Here is a 17070-nt window from a genome sequence, read left to right on the forward strand (position 1 = left end):
CACATTTGCCAGATATTTTTAGAATTATGGTGACTCTTACCTCCCTGTTCACACAGCTGTTGTGCTAAGGCATCCTTGAATATAACTTGGCCCCTATGAGTAGCTGTAGCCCTGTGAACATAAAAAAGACAACAATAAATAATATAAACTAATTTATACATGTATATGTGTATCTTTATGCATTACTAATCAAATCAGAATTCCCATTCTGCTTTCTTTCTGTGTTCTTCTTTTTGTACTCTTCTAAATTTATAAACTAAGTTGCAATGATCGTTTTGTGCATAGCAAAAGAAAATTCCTAAACCAAAATGATTTGGTTAGTAACAAAATCACTGGCACGTAATGAAGGATGTCTTTGACATGTATATGTAGCTGCACATAGAGTTTCTGTATTTGAGGCCTCAAAAGTTTTGTCTAAAGAATAATTAATTCTCATTAGTGACCCACAGCTAGAAGACATGTAATGTACCACAAACCTTGTCACTCTGTTTCCTCATGATCAGGTAGAAATATAATGCAATGTGATTTGTTTTACTCTTACAGAGCTCTCACGTTAGCAGTAATTGTTTTACTTTCTTTCCAGTTGCTCATTTAATCCCTCTTTTCCAAGTGCAACACTTCACAACATCAGTTTTATCTCAGAGATTTCAAAACCTTTCAGTATTTTCAAGTGTTGTATCTGAAGTCTCATTTCTTTCATCCAAAGTTCTTCCAATATCTGTCTAGACTCATGCACACTCTTCATACATGTTCTTTAGCCTTTCTGTAATTAATATTAATGGGCTCAGTATAGATCCAGGTGAAGTCCTTGAAACAGCCTCTCAGTTGAACAGTAAGATGTTGAAAGCTACTTTATGAGTGCAGTTCCTCAGCCAGCAGTGTGCCCTCTCTAATGGATCATGCCTAGCTTGTTTGAGAAATGTCAGAAAAGACCAGAAAGGAATGGTGCAAAAATGAAAATCAAAATACATTATATTTTACTTGGCTACTAGGCCAGTTACCCTGAAAAGGAAGAAGAATAAAAGTAACATATCTAATACTAGATTTTTTAGATGCAGTGGATGCCCAGGGTGAACTCATCTTCAAACTGTCAGAATACAAATAGGAGTAAAGGAAAGCTTCTCTGGGATCAATTTTGCTTTCTGCACATGTAGGAAAGCTCTATTTACACCAACATGTGTGTCCTGAAATGCAAAACGACGCTGACCTGATGCTCCTAGGGCTTTCAGACTCCCTCTTCCTCTGCCTGAGGAAGGAGAGCTGGGTTGCCTTTTCCATCTTGGACTTTCAGAGGCAGAAGTAAATCTGGAGCCTTGCCTCACCAGGCAGTGACAGTATTTTGGCCACAGTCCCAATATCACATCACCAGTGTGAGGTTTTGGTTGCACTCCCTACCATGTCCCCCATTGCGACAATTTTAGGATTTTCCATACTTTCATAAAATATAGCAGAACTTCATGCTATAGTTCTACATTAGCATTTCTATATGTGCTGACAAGACCAGGGACCATGCTAAGTACAGAGTAAAACAAAAACAAATGCACTGCTCCAGCACATAAAGGCAAGAGGGCTGAGGCATTAAGACTCATTTAAAAATATGAATTAAAGTATTTATTTAAGCTCTGTTGTGATGAATATGAATGAAACTGTATGATCTCTACATACATTTCTGTAATTTCCCACATAGATGTACTCAGTCATGCAAGTCAGAATTGGACCAGTCTCCAAAATCAAATATGTGCCCAGATTTCTTTAGAAGGACCGGGTATGGTGGCTTCCTCTGGCAGCTGAAATGGCAGGGCATCCCACAGCCAGCTTTGTGGCCAATGCAGCACCAAGGGACAGGTCTTGCAGATGTGTTTTGGTGTGGGAATTTCATGTATTGAGCTTCCCTGGCTCAACATACAAGAAAAAGGCACACCTAAGTACAGAAGGTACTTTGTACAACAGTTCTATCCCCCAAGCTGTCAGGGTGGAAGAGAGGACTCTTTGCAGACAGTGGGAAAGAAAACTTTTATTAGCAGTGGACCAGGACTTCAGCGATGCTGTTTATGCAACAGCCCAGGATACAATTCAGAATGTACACAACAATGATGGCAACCAGAGCATTCCTTTATGAGGCAGAAAAGAGCAAACTCTTGGAACACAGACCACATGCAGAGGAGAGCTTGAGTATGTGTCTGAATGCACACAAACACCAAGTAATACCAATAATACCAGACTCTACACTGTTTACTGGATCTCTGCATGCGTGTGAGAAAAAGGGGATTTGGGCAGAGAGCCAGCACCCAGCTGAATGATCAGCATCTTTCTGTGTCTGTCATCCCTTCCTTGACAATGCAGAGCAGGAGCCAATTGCTGCTGATCCATAGCAGGAGTGATCTGCACCCTGGGGACAGGAGTGCAGTGCAGGAGGGGCACTGCTTGCTGCAGCCTGTGCTTGTGTCACGTTTGTCTTGCCACGGGCATCAGCGCAGATTCAGAGACTTGCTGAGGGTGTTGCTACTGCCACTTCACCAGTATTATCTGCTCCATTTTCTCTGGATTTGTACTTTATTAATGGAGCAAATGAAAAGAATGCAGCACAATTATGCAGGAACTGAGCTGCTTCTAGAAAGAAGTTCAAAATACACCTTTTCCGTATTGAACTTTCTTTGTTGGTGATGTTCCTACCTGACAGGTGAGGTTCACAGAACAGGATCGTGAATTTGGATTATTTTCTTATACAGACATGTCACATATCCAAACTCATTTCAATTCCTATATTCACACTCATCTGAAAACTACATAATATTTATAATAATTGTTACAAAAATAATACTGGCAATGCCTGAAAGAGACTCTACTAAAGAAAGTTGTTCAACTACTAACTCAGGGGTTTTGCTTTTGTGACATATATATATATATATATATATATATATATGTATATAGATATATCCAATAACTGAATGTTGTGCTTTTTTGAAAAGTTTCTATGCTGTCTTAAATGTAGTTAAATATTGTTTAGTGGAAGGGCACATACTAACTTCTATTTGATGTTAATCCACACCAGTGTATAGTCCCATTCTGACAGTCTGCTATTTATTTCCAGCTAAAGGGCAAGTGACTAATCAGATCTAATGTGTCAGTCAGCCAAAAGACAAGATGCATGTTCTATACGTCCTCAGAGAAAATTCCAAGTAGGAATTAATCTTTACAAAGGGATGAGAATTACAAGAAAAATGGGAGACATCCCATCCTGTTCCCAGGAACATCCTGATGTGGTAAGTGAGAGCTTTGAAAGAGAAACAACTTAGAGGTAATAAGGTTCCTCTTTATATTAACCTCACTCTTCCATTAGCCAAGATCTATTTGTGTGCTTGGGGCTATGCAAGAGGGGATGAACTGCTTACAGAGGAATAAAGAGGTCTGAGCACAAAAAGACTACATCAGGTGCCAAGGCTCACTGGCAGCTCAAGGCATTGCTAACCCCATACATCAATTACATCAATTTTTAAAAGGATTTTTCTTCCAAAATCACAAATATTTGGGTTAAAATCAGATGCCAGTAAGGATGCTTGGTGCTTGTTCTGCCCTTACACTGATGCTTGGCCATCTGCACCTTTCCCTGGAGAGGGAAGGCACTGGGACAAATTCATGTGAAAGGGGGCTTCAAAAGGCTCAGGTTCCCTACAGTAAAATACCTCATCTCATGGTGCACCACAGAGTGTTTTATGCAGGATCAAAGAAAATGAGGTTATTTCTTACCTGCACTAGCAGAGTTTGACCTTGTGCCACCTACTAATGGGTAGTGGCTGCTTCTACTCGAGGAAATTCAGGGTGACATCCACCACACTAGCTCCAGGAAAATAGGTGAGTGACTGTATGAAGCTGAGATTGGTCTTCCCCAACCCCACAGTGGTGCCCCCTGAAATCAGGTCTGATGCCAGCACAGACTGTGCTGCTTCTCCACCACTGCAGGGGACACAGCTGATGCTGCTCTGGGCTGGAGCAGAAAATAATGCACATCCACTGATTGCTGATGGCATTTTGTGTTGAAGTATCTCATAGCTCACCCTGCTTCACATGGATCACTAACATGCTCTTGTTAACAGGTTGCATTTTGGAGAGAGTGTTTCAGCTCATGAGAGGACAGGCAGGAGGCTATGTGGGACTGGCCCTTGTGTGCTGCCTCTGCTGTCTGGCTCTGCCAGCTCCATCTGTGGACAGGACACAGCCACACTGCCCAGAGGTGGATAGTTGCCCTGCTTATGCAAACAAATGGGTTGATTTTTAATGCATTGTTAAATTTGCATGATCATCTCAGTAGGGTTGTCTTATTTAACCCAGTGTCTTTAAAATATATATATTCTCCTCCAATACTGCCTAATTAAGGGATCTCTGAACAAAATAAGTTGAAAGCATGATGGAGAAGAGGCCTTCAGGAACATGGGCTGTGCTGTGCCCAGCCTTTCATGGTGGGAGTGTGAACCATTTTCTTTCAGTGCCCTGCAAAGGTGGTTTATTGACCCTTTACTGTGTGTGGCAGGAGGTGAGGTCAGGCTGGGGTACATTTTGGATTGTGTTTCCTACCAGGGCTGGAACCTTCAGTGACAATTTCTTCAAGAGCAGTCAGACTGACATGTCACACCTGACTGGGAGATGGTGCTGCCTCTGGTGCTGGGGCCAGCAGGGAAAATGCTCAGAGCACTTGTGGCTGCTGATCCAAAGGCACTTGGGTGGGAGCCTTCCATCTACTGATTAAATGCCTCCAAGTTCTTATTTCAGTTTTCACTTGACATGCAAGTTCAGTCTAATTAAAGCAGCAGAAATGAGATCTCTGTGTTCTGAAATACACATTTCCACCCTGCTTTTCTCTCCCTGTCCTCAATGCTTTCCTCCCTGAGATGTTATAGAGAAAGTCATCTGTCCTGACCATATTCAGCTGAAATTGTCAGGGAAATTTGGCAAGTAAGATGCAATTACTTATGTAGACATTTGTTCAGGAGACTGGAATTGGCACATTTGCTCTAAAAACCTCAATCAGAGGTGAAAATTCTTCAGGGGGAAAGGACTAAAATGGTCAGCAAAAGCCAAGGTGTGTGCTAGAGGGTAAAGAACAATAATTTCATTTGGGGCAAACTGTCCTAAACTGAAGTTTGTGGTTCACATGAATAAATTATATAAGTAAATAATTATAATTAAAAACTTACTTCATGGGTGAGCTTTCACATAGGGTAAATGCAAGAGGAACAGGTGCCACCTGGCTTTGTCTTTAGTCTCTGAATTTATCTCTGGGGACTGCACATGTGGGAAAAGGACTCAAGACAATCTAAAGGTTGATTAAAGACTGATTTGATAAACATTTAAGGACTTTCTTTATACAAGATTTGAGTAAAACATTCTCAAATAGAAAATAAATGAGAAAGGTCTACGGAAATTTTGTTCCAGTATCTGAAGGGAAAGATGGAGAGGGACTTCTTGCAAGAGCATGTGGTGATAGGACAAGGGGGAGTGACTTCAGGCTGAAAAGAGGGCAGGTTTAAAATAGATATTAGGAAAAAAAAATCTTTACTGTGATGGTACAGTGGTGAGGCACTGGAACAGGCAGGCCATTCTGTGATTCTATTCTAGATTTTATAATTATAATTTAAAATAATTATAATTATTATAAAGGATGGATCTAAGACTGCAATACTGGAAACAGAGGGGTGCACAGGCACCTCCAGCCCCTACATGTTACAATTTATAAGAGCCCTTTCTTGTTGTACTAAAGAGCACTAAACTTTTATTTGGTTGCAAGGTGTATGTGCAAAAGATGGTCACAACATAACAATGTATGTACCTTATAAAAGAGATAAAAAGTAAGACTTACCATTTTAAACTGCATGTGAGCACATTCATTTTCCTTTCTCTTCTGTTTCAGAGAATAAGATGTGGGGTTTTTAAAAATTCTGTCTCATTTTGTGTGACTGGAATGATTAGAGCCTCTTGCTAACTGAAAGCAGATTAGGACAATACTTTCTTCCCAGCTACAGGAAATCCAACATTTTCATTAGTATTTTGCATTGTGTGATTATAAAGGAAAGCAAATTCTATTTTTTCTATACTTGAAATAAAGGGTTATTGCAGTGGCATCTGCCAAGCAGAGGGCTCATATAAATAATAGAACAAGCATCCATTGTCTCTCTACTGACACAGTGCCAACAACTAGGTCCCTGTTTTCTACCTTTTTCAGTCTTTGGGAGAAGACTCTGTCCTTTTTTAGGTTTTGCAAGCTATTGTACTTTATGATTTAGTGAAACATCAATTGGATGAATTTTAGATTTTTAACGCATTGAATATTTTTAACTATTTGAAATCTATATTTAACCCTAAGCTATATGAATGTATTACTTTTTTTGTATAAAAAATACTGCTTTTCCTAAATTTTGCATATGCAGCCTATATTCAATGAAGATGTTATTCAATCACCTAAATTATCCTATTATCACTTGAGAACTGACTTTCACAGAACAGAAGAACTAACCGGTTCATTATGTTTAACACTTTGCATGAATATCTGTGATATTGATTCTCCCTAATCATGGGGGATATCTCAGAGTATCTAACCAGAAGTGCCAATGGTTTTACATGATCTGAGAAAAACAGAAGTTTAGAGGTGGTTGATGTTCTGAGGTTTTCTGATGTGGTACATTTTTAAATGAAAGCTTATAATAAGCAGCATACTCAGCTAACACAGTGAAAACTTAAAAACATTTAAAATTAAAAAGAAAAATATGAAATAGCATATGAGATGGTGGGATGAAAACAACATCAGTTTTAAAAGATCCTATATAATGGGGAAAAGGATGATATTAATGCCACTTTTTCATTTAACTGCTCTCATGCCATCTGTACTCACTATCCATTTCCTAGTTGTTTCTCCAGTCTGCTGTGTCCCGATTTAGCTGCCCACTGCTCCCAAAGGACATTGTCACTAGCTGTGGATGAGCTGGACTACATAAAAATCTGGAACCTTATCCCCTGTGTTTGCTTTACAATCCCCACAAAGAAATCTTCAATAGCCAAATTAATTCCCTTTCTTAAAATCAACTAATTTCAGTATTAATTTCAGATATGTAACTGGTGCATCCACAGTGTGTGTCAGCTCATAAGGGAAGGATAAAACCTACCTCTCTAGCCCAGTACTAGAAAAATAATACATCAAAAATCAAAATTTCCACAGACTGCACCCCACAGCACATGGGGCAGGTTTCCCTTCCAAAAGCTTCACCAAACTCTGAAATATTACACTCCTTGTCTAATGTTTCCTTGCAGTCTTCTCACCAACCTAAATGGTTTTTCAGAGGACTGAAAAACAAATGAAACATGGTAATCTTTCACAGACTGATCAAAATCAAACTGAGAGAGAGCCTGATACAGTTGTTAGTGAAGAATTGCTGTTCTTCCTGTGAATATGGTGAACCTCAGGAAAAAAAAAAAAAAAAAAGCAGGGTCACTAATCATTACAAAGGACAGTTATTTCTCCTGCATGGTTTTTAATTTTCATCCAGATTTATGTGTTGGAAGAAAGTATATATCCCTGAAGACCATACTAGCTTACAAATAGAAATAGGCAGGTGAAATATTGCCTTAGGACAATAATTATTTCCATCAGCTACTGAAAAAAAAAACCAAGAAAAAGCTGTGAAGTATCACTGAACTCCAGACAGAAGGAGCAGGTGGAATGTGGAATGGCATCATGTACACAGCATAAACTGGAGAGACGATGGTGGGGAGCCCTGGAAGGAGCTGGCTGTACAAGAAAAGGGTGGGAGGTTGTCTGGGGACCTTAGAGGTATTGAAGGCAAGACTGAGGTGTAGTGTGAGGGCCCCTGAAGTACTGCAGTGTGGGTGCTATTGGGGTTTACAGTCCAAAGACGTAGGAGACTTGGATTCATGGATCCTGCTGCTCACAGTATAGTTTGGCCTTTCTTCAGCACAGACTTTTTTCAGACATGCCCATTCGAGGGCTGTTTAAGGGTTGGGATTAAGAGACAATCAGACACATGGATGCCCAAATCACATCTAGCCTTGCCCATCCCAGCCAGAGAGATTGAATTTAAAATTTAATCAGTTCTCTGTGTCCTTCCACAACAAGTCCTGTCAGGGTGTTAGCAATAGCTCAGCACCCCTTGGTGCTGGCTTCCAGCTGTGCTGTGGGTGGCAGCTCTGTGAGCCACAGCTGGGGTCAGGACCCACCCTCTGCCCCTGCTGCCAGCTCCAGAATGGTTTAATTCAGCTGCTTCTGAGTTAGGGGCAGTTTTGTCTTCATCTATCCAGGAAACCATGGCCTGCCCCTCACTGTCACACCCCAGAGAGGATCATAAGAAAATCCAGTCCAGAAGGGACCTTGGGAGGTCTCCAGACCAACCTCCTGGCCAAAGCAGGGTCAACTACACTAATAAAACACAAACAGCTCTGCTATACCTTCTACCACATCGCCTAACAGCACATCAAGGCTCACATTTCTGGTATTTGTGAGTGCTTTTGCATAATAAAATAATAATAGGATTATCAAAATTACATCTGACAAAATCTGAGCTTCACCTTCAGTTGGTCAGTCACTTGACACAGCCATAAATACTCTGAATTTACAACTCATTTGGACAGCAGCCTCCCATATAATATACTGTTCCAACAGTAATAAGTTTGAATCCATGTTTCTCCTTAGGAAACAATCCATGATTTGTCTTACTCAGAAACAAATTACCTGCTAAGCTACACTGCTATAATATCTCCTTTAGATACAGAGTGGATAATAATTCTTTAAACCCATTATTAAAAAAGACATTGAAGTCTAAAACCTTTCTCTTAGAGAAAAGTAATAATGAAGAGATTTATAACCCTAGCCTCGAAAGGAACCAGAGTAACAGAGAATCTAAGAAACAATGTAAGTACCTCCAGGATAGATGGTTGCTCTTGCTTCTTATTACTGACTAATTTTTCCTGAGCACAGATTTGTTTTCAGAAGACTCTAGCAGAATGAGCACAACACTAGAATGAATCTTTGTAGGGAAATATCCTGTTGATGCTCTGAGATTCTTTAGCACCAACACTGGATTTCCTATGCCCCTGGTGAACAAAAAAGCGGCAATACTGGGTGAAACACAACCAGGCTTCAACTCTTCATTTATTTGCTAATGACAGTTTCCTACCAAAACGAATACACTGGGAATTCAGTTCAGTAAAGTTGCCAGGAAGGTGAACTTTTCAAATAAACACAAATAATTATTGCTTTTTTTACATGAAATATTGCTTGGTAGCTCAAATTCCCCCATCTGGAATCCCAAATTCCAAGTACTACAGATGAAGGCATTCATTGGAGACTCGCACATCTGCTGCTGTACACAACAGAGTGGTGCTGGAAATTAGAGAAATTCGTCTGTAATTTGGGTAGCTAAGAAGTTTATGGTTGATTAATAAAACATCAAACTCAAGCTAACACTTAACAATAAAAGAGGATCTCTTCTCATAACTGATATTCTAATAGGGTTTTCAGAGTGATACAATTTTAAGATTTTGTGAAAATACTGCATCAAATAAACAAAACAAAAAAATATGTGTTTGTTCTTGCAAATTTCTCCTCTTCAACTTTGGGTAGTAGGTCCACTGTTGCATTTAGTCCATTTCCCCCCACCCTTATGGAAGGGACACTTCCCAAGAGCTGCCTGGGATAAATTCAAAAGTGTCAGGGTCAATTGAACAGGTTTTCTAAAACCTTGGTTTTCTGAGCACTTTCTTTCTCAAAAATATCCCAAGTATTGGCTCCAGACAGAGTCCCCTGGAATGGGAAACAGTGACACCCCATACGTGACATAAATCTTCCCAGTGCAATCTAAGTGAAACTGGCCAGACTAAGGATGGATCCATAGCAGATACTAGTTTTCATGAGAAGTTACATAAAGGTACTACAAGTGTAATTAGCAATTTCTTATTTTCAATAATCATCAGGAATCTGCTGATCTCAGGAAAAAAAAAAAAGAAATCCCACGTCTGCACAGAGAATGGCTGAAATCTTGAAAAACTACAATGGAAAAACAATACAACGTAAGCTAGAAAGTACCTTGTTGCTATGAATGGGATGGATGCGGCAGTGAGTCAAAAGGATTGAAGCAAGACCCCTCAGAGGGATGGAACAACTAGCAGTACACTGTTAGCTGGTAAAGGTGTGTGGATGACAGAGATACAATTATAAAATCAGAAGAAAATAAGACATATTTGAGAACAGCATCCAAAACAATGCTGTAAAAATAGCAGCACTAACTATGCTGCACCACTTGTTTGGCACATGCTAAGAAAACAGGCAGACTTCATCCACTGGCAAAGATAACTCTATGTTATTCCTGTACAAAGACTGTTAAAAATAGTATATTGCAAACAACAAATACAATATCCTAAAATACAGCTGGTGATGTGTGGCTTTAAGATTCCAGGTGCATCCAATTCTGAGGATCCCTCAATCAAACAGATCACAGTAAGTTTGGATTCCCTGCATGACATTGCTGCCCTTTAAAAAAAATGGTGTATTTTTAAAATTTTTAGTTTTACTGACCTGAGGCCAATTCCTTGCATTTAAATTAAAGACTTGGGTTTATGTATTAATAATACTCAGTGGAGACATGTTAACATGCACCTTTTAGCTTAAGAATTTCAAATGGTCCATTTACTTCTGTCTTTCAGTATATATTCCACTTGACCATTGTTCTGGCTGTATTATTGACTTCATAATTCCTAAACTAAGAGCTACAGGAAACATTAGAAATATTTGAGGTACTTTTAGTAAGCCAAAACAGGAGTCTTTTCTGAGGTTCCATTCACAAATCTTTTGATCTGTGCTTACCACAAAAATTTACATGTTGTCTTCCTGCAGGGAACTACCTTCCTTTTTTGCAGCTGTCAGTAGTGTTGTGGAAAATTGTTCTTCAATACTTCTCATGCTGACACTTGGTCTTTTAAGGAGTTTACAACAGTAACATAGTAAAGAACTTTGACCCGTTGGTTCTAGGAAGCCAGAATGAAACTGTTTTTTTTTTCCCTCAGGCTATTTAATCTGCTTCATTATACACAACAAAATACATTAAATTTCTGAAAATATTCACTTTTCAAATGCTAAGATTTGTCCTGTTGAATGAGATTTTTGCACCTACATTTCTTAATAGTCTCTAAAATACTATGCATGGTTTGAAAAGACATTTATACCAATTAACACTTCTGAAACTTGTATCAAAAAATATTTTAAAAAGCCATTTTAATTTTTGGGAACATACTTTAAAAGTATCCTGCTTAAAGCCTTGCATTCCTGAACTCGGGAATCCGTGCCTGTATTCTTGGTGTCAGGTATGCTGAATGATGTTCCTTCATGACTTTATGACAAGTATGGGTTTATGTGGTACTGGTTCAACTTAGTGTATTTTCCTGTGCCCCTCCATGCAGCAGGAGTGTGTGCAGAGTCATTCCACTCCTGAAGGAAGGAGAAGTGATTTCTAAGCCACAAAAAGCTCATCACTTGCAGCAACACTGCTACCATCTTTCCTTTGGTGTCCCAACTCCATTCTCTCCCAGCTGAGGAGGAGTTTACTAAAACACATGCTCAGCTGGAGCTTCTTGCCAAGCCTGAGCTTCCTCAAATTCTTCTCCATTTGTGTACAATAATCCTTCCCAGTATGGTCCCCTATGTTCAGACATCCAAGATAATATTATTAAAGACACCTAAGTTGTTGTCAACTGTCATTGGAATGGACCTACAAGTTCAGAAATTCATGCAAGGAGAAAGAGGTATAGACAAGCAGCATTTTCCCTCCAGAAATACATCCTATGCTACATTAAATTGAATTTCCCTGCACGTTTTGTCTTTCTGTTTTTAACTGACACAGGCACCTTTTAATGCTGGTGACAGAAGATTTTAATATCAGTGACTGTTTAGAAACTGGACAGCTGCCCAGGAAATGGGTCTGTACTGTGTCATCATGTACAGCAGTTATTTTAGAGCAGCACCCTCCTAACCAAAGGACACACAACATCATGAAGAAAAATTACCCCAGTCACTGTTATTTCAGAAGTACTAGTAAATGAAATGAGTTTGCAGTTAATTCTTGCACCATTAACCTCTGATCCTAAACGAGCTCTGTGGTCTTGAGCACATTAATGACATTAAGTAGGGACATGACAGCTCTTTGCTGAGCCCCCTTTTGCCCAGCCTAAGCATGCCCTAATCAACCAGATCTCCATTTTCTTTGCAAAACTGAGCCAAAGGTGTTTCAAAAAACTCTGCTGCAGTTTGGGCATGGCTGCCAGCAGAGGTGGGAGAGATGCCCCATGTGCTGGAGGGAATACCTGGAAATCTCTGGGCCACAAGCTCCTGGGATCAAGGGATCCCTCAGGGCCCACACACCTTCCCAAAACTCACCTTAACATCACCCAGCACAACAATGGGTGGGAAGGCTGCTCCATGTCAGGTGGCGGGATGAAGCATTTTTGGAATATTTGGGTAAAACACTAATGAGAATTTCTAATTTTCACATATAGATGCCTTTTTTATAGAACATTATTTAAGTTTTTTTAACAAACTGAGTGGAATTATCCATTGTGTCCTATCCCAACTTATTTTCAAGTGAAAATTTTAAAAAAAACCCAACAATCTCTTCCAGCTTCGTGTAAAAATCTTCATCATATATTTTAATTGATTTTTTTTTCTCTTGTTCTAACAAATGTTAGAAAATACTAATGAAAGGGCACACAGGATATGACATGAAAGCTGGGACCAAAAGGCCCTGAAGTCTGATTTCTCTCCTTCTCCAGAGATTTGTTATTTGTTCTACTGTCCTTTGTTTCCACTGAGAACAAATGTTTAAAATGATGAACAAAAAGAATTCCTTAATTTCCACAAAACATTTTTTTCTAGTTTTGATTTATGTGTAAACATTAGGACTCTCCCATAAATGTAATTCCTTCCAGCCATTTAAAATACATGATGTCTATTTTGTTAATTCCAAGAAGTGTCAAAGAGAACATGTCCTGCTTCCTGCAGTGAAGTGATGAGAAAACTTCTAGCAAATGACAGCCCTAGCTCCTGCATAATTAACACTTCCAATAAACTGTGGCCTAAGATTTTTGCTTCAAAGTTGCCATTTAATGTGAATGATACTGTCAAGAACTCATATGCACTTGGAGTAATAGTGAGGTGAAAGTGCATTTTCAAGTCAGTGTCAATCCTAAATTTAGGCTTCATAAGAATAATTTTTTTACAAAAGCCTAAGGGAAAAGAAATATTTTCATAAAATTTATAAAAAAGTAAACAGATACAAGTTAAATATTCAGACAGGTTTTTCAGTGCTCTGGATTTTAATGTACTAATTCAAGAGAAAAGAGTTAGGAAAAGAAAGACTAAAATAAAAGTTTATTTATATTTCTGCTTAGGGGTAAAAATAACAGAACAGTTAGAACTACTATGAAATATTGGATTTTTAAAATGTAATTTACATCGTGAACAATTGTATTTATTGCAGAGAATAGGCAAGATTTGTCTTTAAATTTATAGATTCCCTTAACAATAGTTTTAAGTATATACATGTAAATATATTCCTTTTTGGCTTGTGGTAGAAATAATGAGAGCATTTGCACCCAAATATATAAAACCAGAAATGCTATTCACTTGACAAACTGCACTGTATTGCTATCTATTATTCTCACAGAGAGCATAAGGGTATATAGAGAGGGTCTGAAATGCAATCAGAAGAGGTATTGTAAAGCATATTTTTGACACCATCTAGCCCAGCCTACACTTAAATGAGAGATTGGTGCCTCTTATGAATTAAACATAATTCTTGATTTATGTTCTGTTACCCTTGTATCAAAACCCATAGTTCCAGAGCAATGTCACTGTGAATTCATTTAATGATATTGATGATACACCTAATGCAGAGAATACAAAGTAACAAGCAATGCAGAGTATGGCTTTATAAATCACTCCTACAGAGCATTAGGCAATAAATAACAAGCCATTAATTCACTCTAAATTATGCTAAAACACGAAAACTACTTGTGCAGCAAATTATAAATACCTGCCATTTCTAATAAAAATGTGAAACTTCTGACCAAGAAATTTTATCAAATCACTGCATACATGTCAGACTTCAAATTGAGTGGGTTTGGATTAGACCTTTTTTCTTTAAAACAAGACACAGATTGCAAAAACAATGCAGCAGTTAAGCCATCCTCAAGGTAGTTCAAGAACCCAATGCCTCAAACCACTTGCAGCACCTGCATTTCATCTGTGTAATTCTCAAGCTCCTGACTGCACAGAAAACTCTCCCAACAAATCCTAGTGCTGCTGCAGTTCTTCAGCTGAATATGAAGCCCCAGGACCTGAGAGTCCTTGCACTGTGATATCAGCACCATATCACATGGGAAGCTCTCACGCCCTGTGTGTACACCAATACTCACACTACCCACACAACACCATCCTGTGCATGGGAATTAAAACAGCATAATCTGGTCTAACTGAGATTAGGTAACATTTTCCTAGAGAAAATTGACATTGGAGGGCAATGAATTACTAATTTACACATCATCTGATGCTGATGATTGTTAAGAGTTGTTATGGTTGAGAGTCTTTGGCAGAGAAACCAGATAATTTGTTTCTTACGGTCTACTTTGTAGTATTTGAGGAAATTATATTTCAAGTGCTGGCTTTTCTGCAATTACTCAGCACGAGCTGAGTATCTTTTTGTCTGTGTCTAAGAAATGGTAAAGCAACCTCCAATTATACCTACTGGATAAAAGCTTTGGAATCCTTTAGAGATCCAAATTCATATGGTCTACAGTTCATGAGGTAACAACTGTAGAGCTGGATCATGACCCTCTTGTCCTGAGCAATGTCATGAGAGTACCAACCATAAAAGAAGTAGTTTGATTCCCTGGGAATCATCTCTATCCCCCCTTGTTGGATCTGCTAAGGGGTACAAGGGGCATGATGAGAGAAAAGTAATTGTGTTAAAAAGAGTAAGACTGTAAACCTAAGAAATCTGGTCAGTGGACCATGCCCTGACCATGCTGACTGAAGCCCAAATCTTTCAGGATACTTCGCCTGGCTAGTCAAAAAGCAGGGGAAAAAGCAGTCTGACAATTTGTATGCTACTGAACTTAGGGTAGCTGTTTTAGTCCTCCATTAATATATTAACAAAAATGGCAAATTCTGCTATTAAAAATGACAGTGAGAAAGCTGAAGGCTGAGGCTGAGTGCAGGAGATGGATACTGTCCCCATTTGATATAAATGAAGATAAAACTTTTTCATGATCCCTTTTTACCTTAGTTACCCAACAGCATTTAGGTAAAAGAAATAAAACTGCTTGAATTATTACAACAATGTCAAGTCCTGGTTTGGATTTCCTCAAACTGTTTTGGCTCTTCTATCTCTGCTCCTCTCCCCAATAAACAGTACTCTCCAGTACTGAGTCACCTCTTAACCTGACGTTTTCATAGTGGAAATTTGAGGATTGCCACAGGCACAGACATGCCACTAAAACGAAACAAAACAACTCAGTATGAATAACAAAGTTGTCACTCAAGGGATTTTACCTTTCCCAAATTTCTGTAGGCAAGGGGCTGACTTTCTGCACAAAGTCTTCCCAGGCCTGGCTTAACCTGCACCCTTATGAGCTTTGCTGTCTCACCAAAAGCTCACTGCTCTTTTCTGTTTCCCAGACTGCATTTTTGTGTCCCCCACCCATTTCTGAATTTCCCAAAATAATCTTAACAATATGCCAATTAGAAATACAGTAAACAGTTCTTTCTAACTATCTCATCTGGAATTATATCTCCCATTTTAACTTTTCCTTTGAAAAGAAACCACTTAGTCTAACATTGCTTTAACAACATTTTTAGAATAAAAATGTAATTATACTCTGCATATGTGAACCTCAACACTAAAATTTAGCTTCATCTATCCATAACTGTGCATCAGTTACTGGGAGACCAAAGATTATGACACTCACTGTCTTTCTCTTGCTTTGTATTTCAACAGCCTCCAACAACCCTTTGCATACTAACAGCTGCATAGTACTTTCACTCTTTAATTTGTTTCAGTGATTGTGTGAGCAGATTGAGGTCAGTATAATGCCCTCGAAATTCCAAGTGGCAAACCACTTGTGTTACAGACATAAAATCTGAGATGCCCATAGCCCAGACTTTTCTACACAAAAATATCCTGACTCTGACCCAGTTATCCAGCTTTGTCACAGGTTATTCTATTAAAAAATAAAATGTTCCAAAGGAGCATGTTGGGAGAAACTTATATATTGCAAACATTAGACACAGGCTGGCAGAAACTCATACATTGCAAACATTAGACACAGGAAAAGCATCAGGATACCAGTCTGTAGAGACCAGGCTCAACTGTAAAATTCATCAAAATAAAGTTCTAAAGTATAAATACAGACTTTCTATATTGACAAAGACAACTCAAGCCATTACTGGTCTTCTAGATACCATCTCAGCTGTATTTCCTAATTCTCACAAAACCCTGAAATTAAGTACTGCCAGAACTAAAAGTTACACTTCTCATGTTTTGCCTTAGTAATAACTAAGCAACTAGCAATAACAGCAATAACTCTATAGCTGAAGACAGCTATTCTTAATTTGATATTGTTTTTCTAGAATTACTGCTGATTTAACTTTGCCCATGCAGGCTCTCTGAATCCATAACTCCACATCCATGCAGCAGTCAGTCAGCTTTTGGGGGGTGCATTGTCTGGGTGTGCTGCCCAGCCCTGGCTGGAAGTGCTCTGGTCTCTGGCAAGTGCTCACTGACAGTGAATCTGCAGGAATGCACAGACATGAAAGGTATTATTACATTGCTATTTGTTATGCTAATTTTGTTAAGGGCCTGTCGGAATTTCATTATAAACCATATTTTCAAGGAGCTCATAAATCAACCATGAAATGTATTCTGTGCTCACACTTTCACAGACTGAATAAGACCCAATGAGTTGATTTTGCCAATTTAAAGCACAAAAAAAAAAAAAAAAAAAAAAAAAAAGAAAGAGGGT

At 38.8% G+C, this 17070-nt stretch overlaps 1 protein-coding gene across 2 annotated transcripts in view; it reads right to left on the minus strand.

Moving 5' to 3' along the window:
- Positions 1 to 17070, minus strand: part of RELN (reelin) — a 278635-nt gene that overhangs the window by 165709 nt on the left and 95856 nt on the right. For both annotated transcript variants that reach the window (XM_038155700.1, XM_038155699.1), the window contains exon 4: positions 41 to 111. In XM_038155700.1, coding sequence (XP_038011628.1) covers positions 41 to 111 — 71 coding nt within the window. The remainder of the gene's footprint in view (positions 1 to 40; positions 112 to 17070) is intronic.

This window comes from Motacilla alba, chromosome 1A, assembly GCF_015832195.1.
Source record: "Motacilla alba alba isolate MOTALB_02 chromosome 1A, Motacilla_alba_V1.0_pri, whole genome shotgun sequence".
NCBI lineage: Eukaryota > Metazoa > Chordata > Aves > Passeriformes > Motacillidae > Motacilla > Motacilla alba.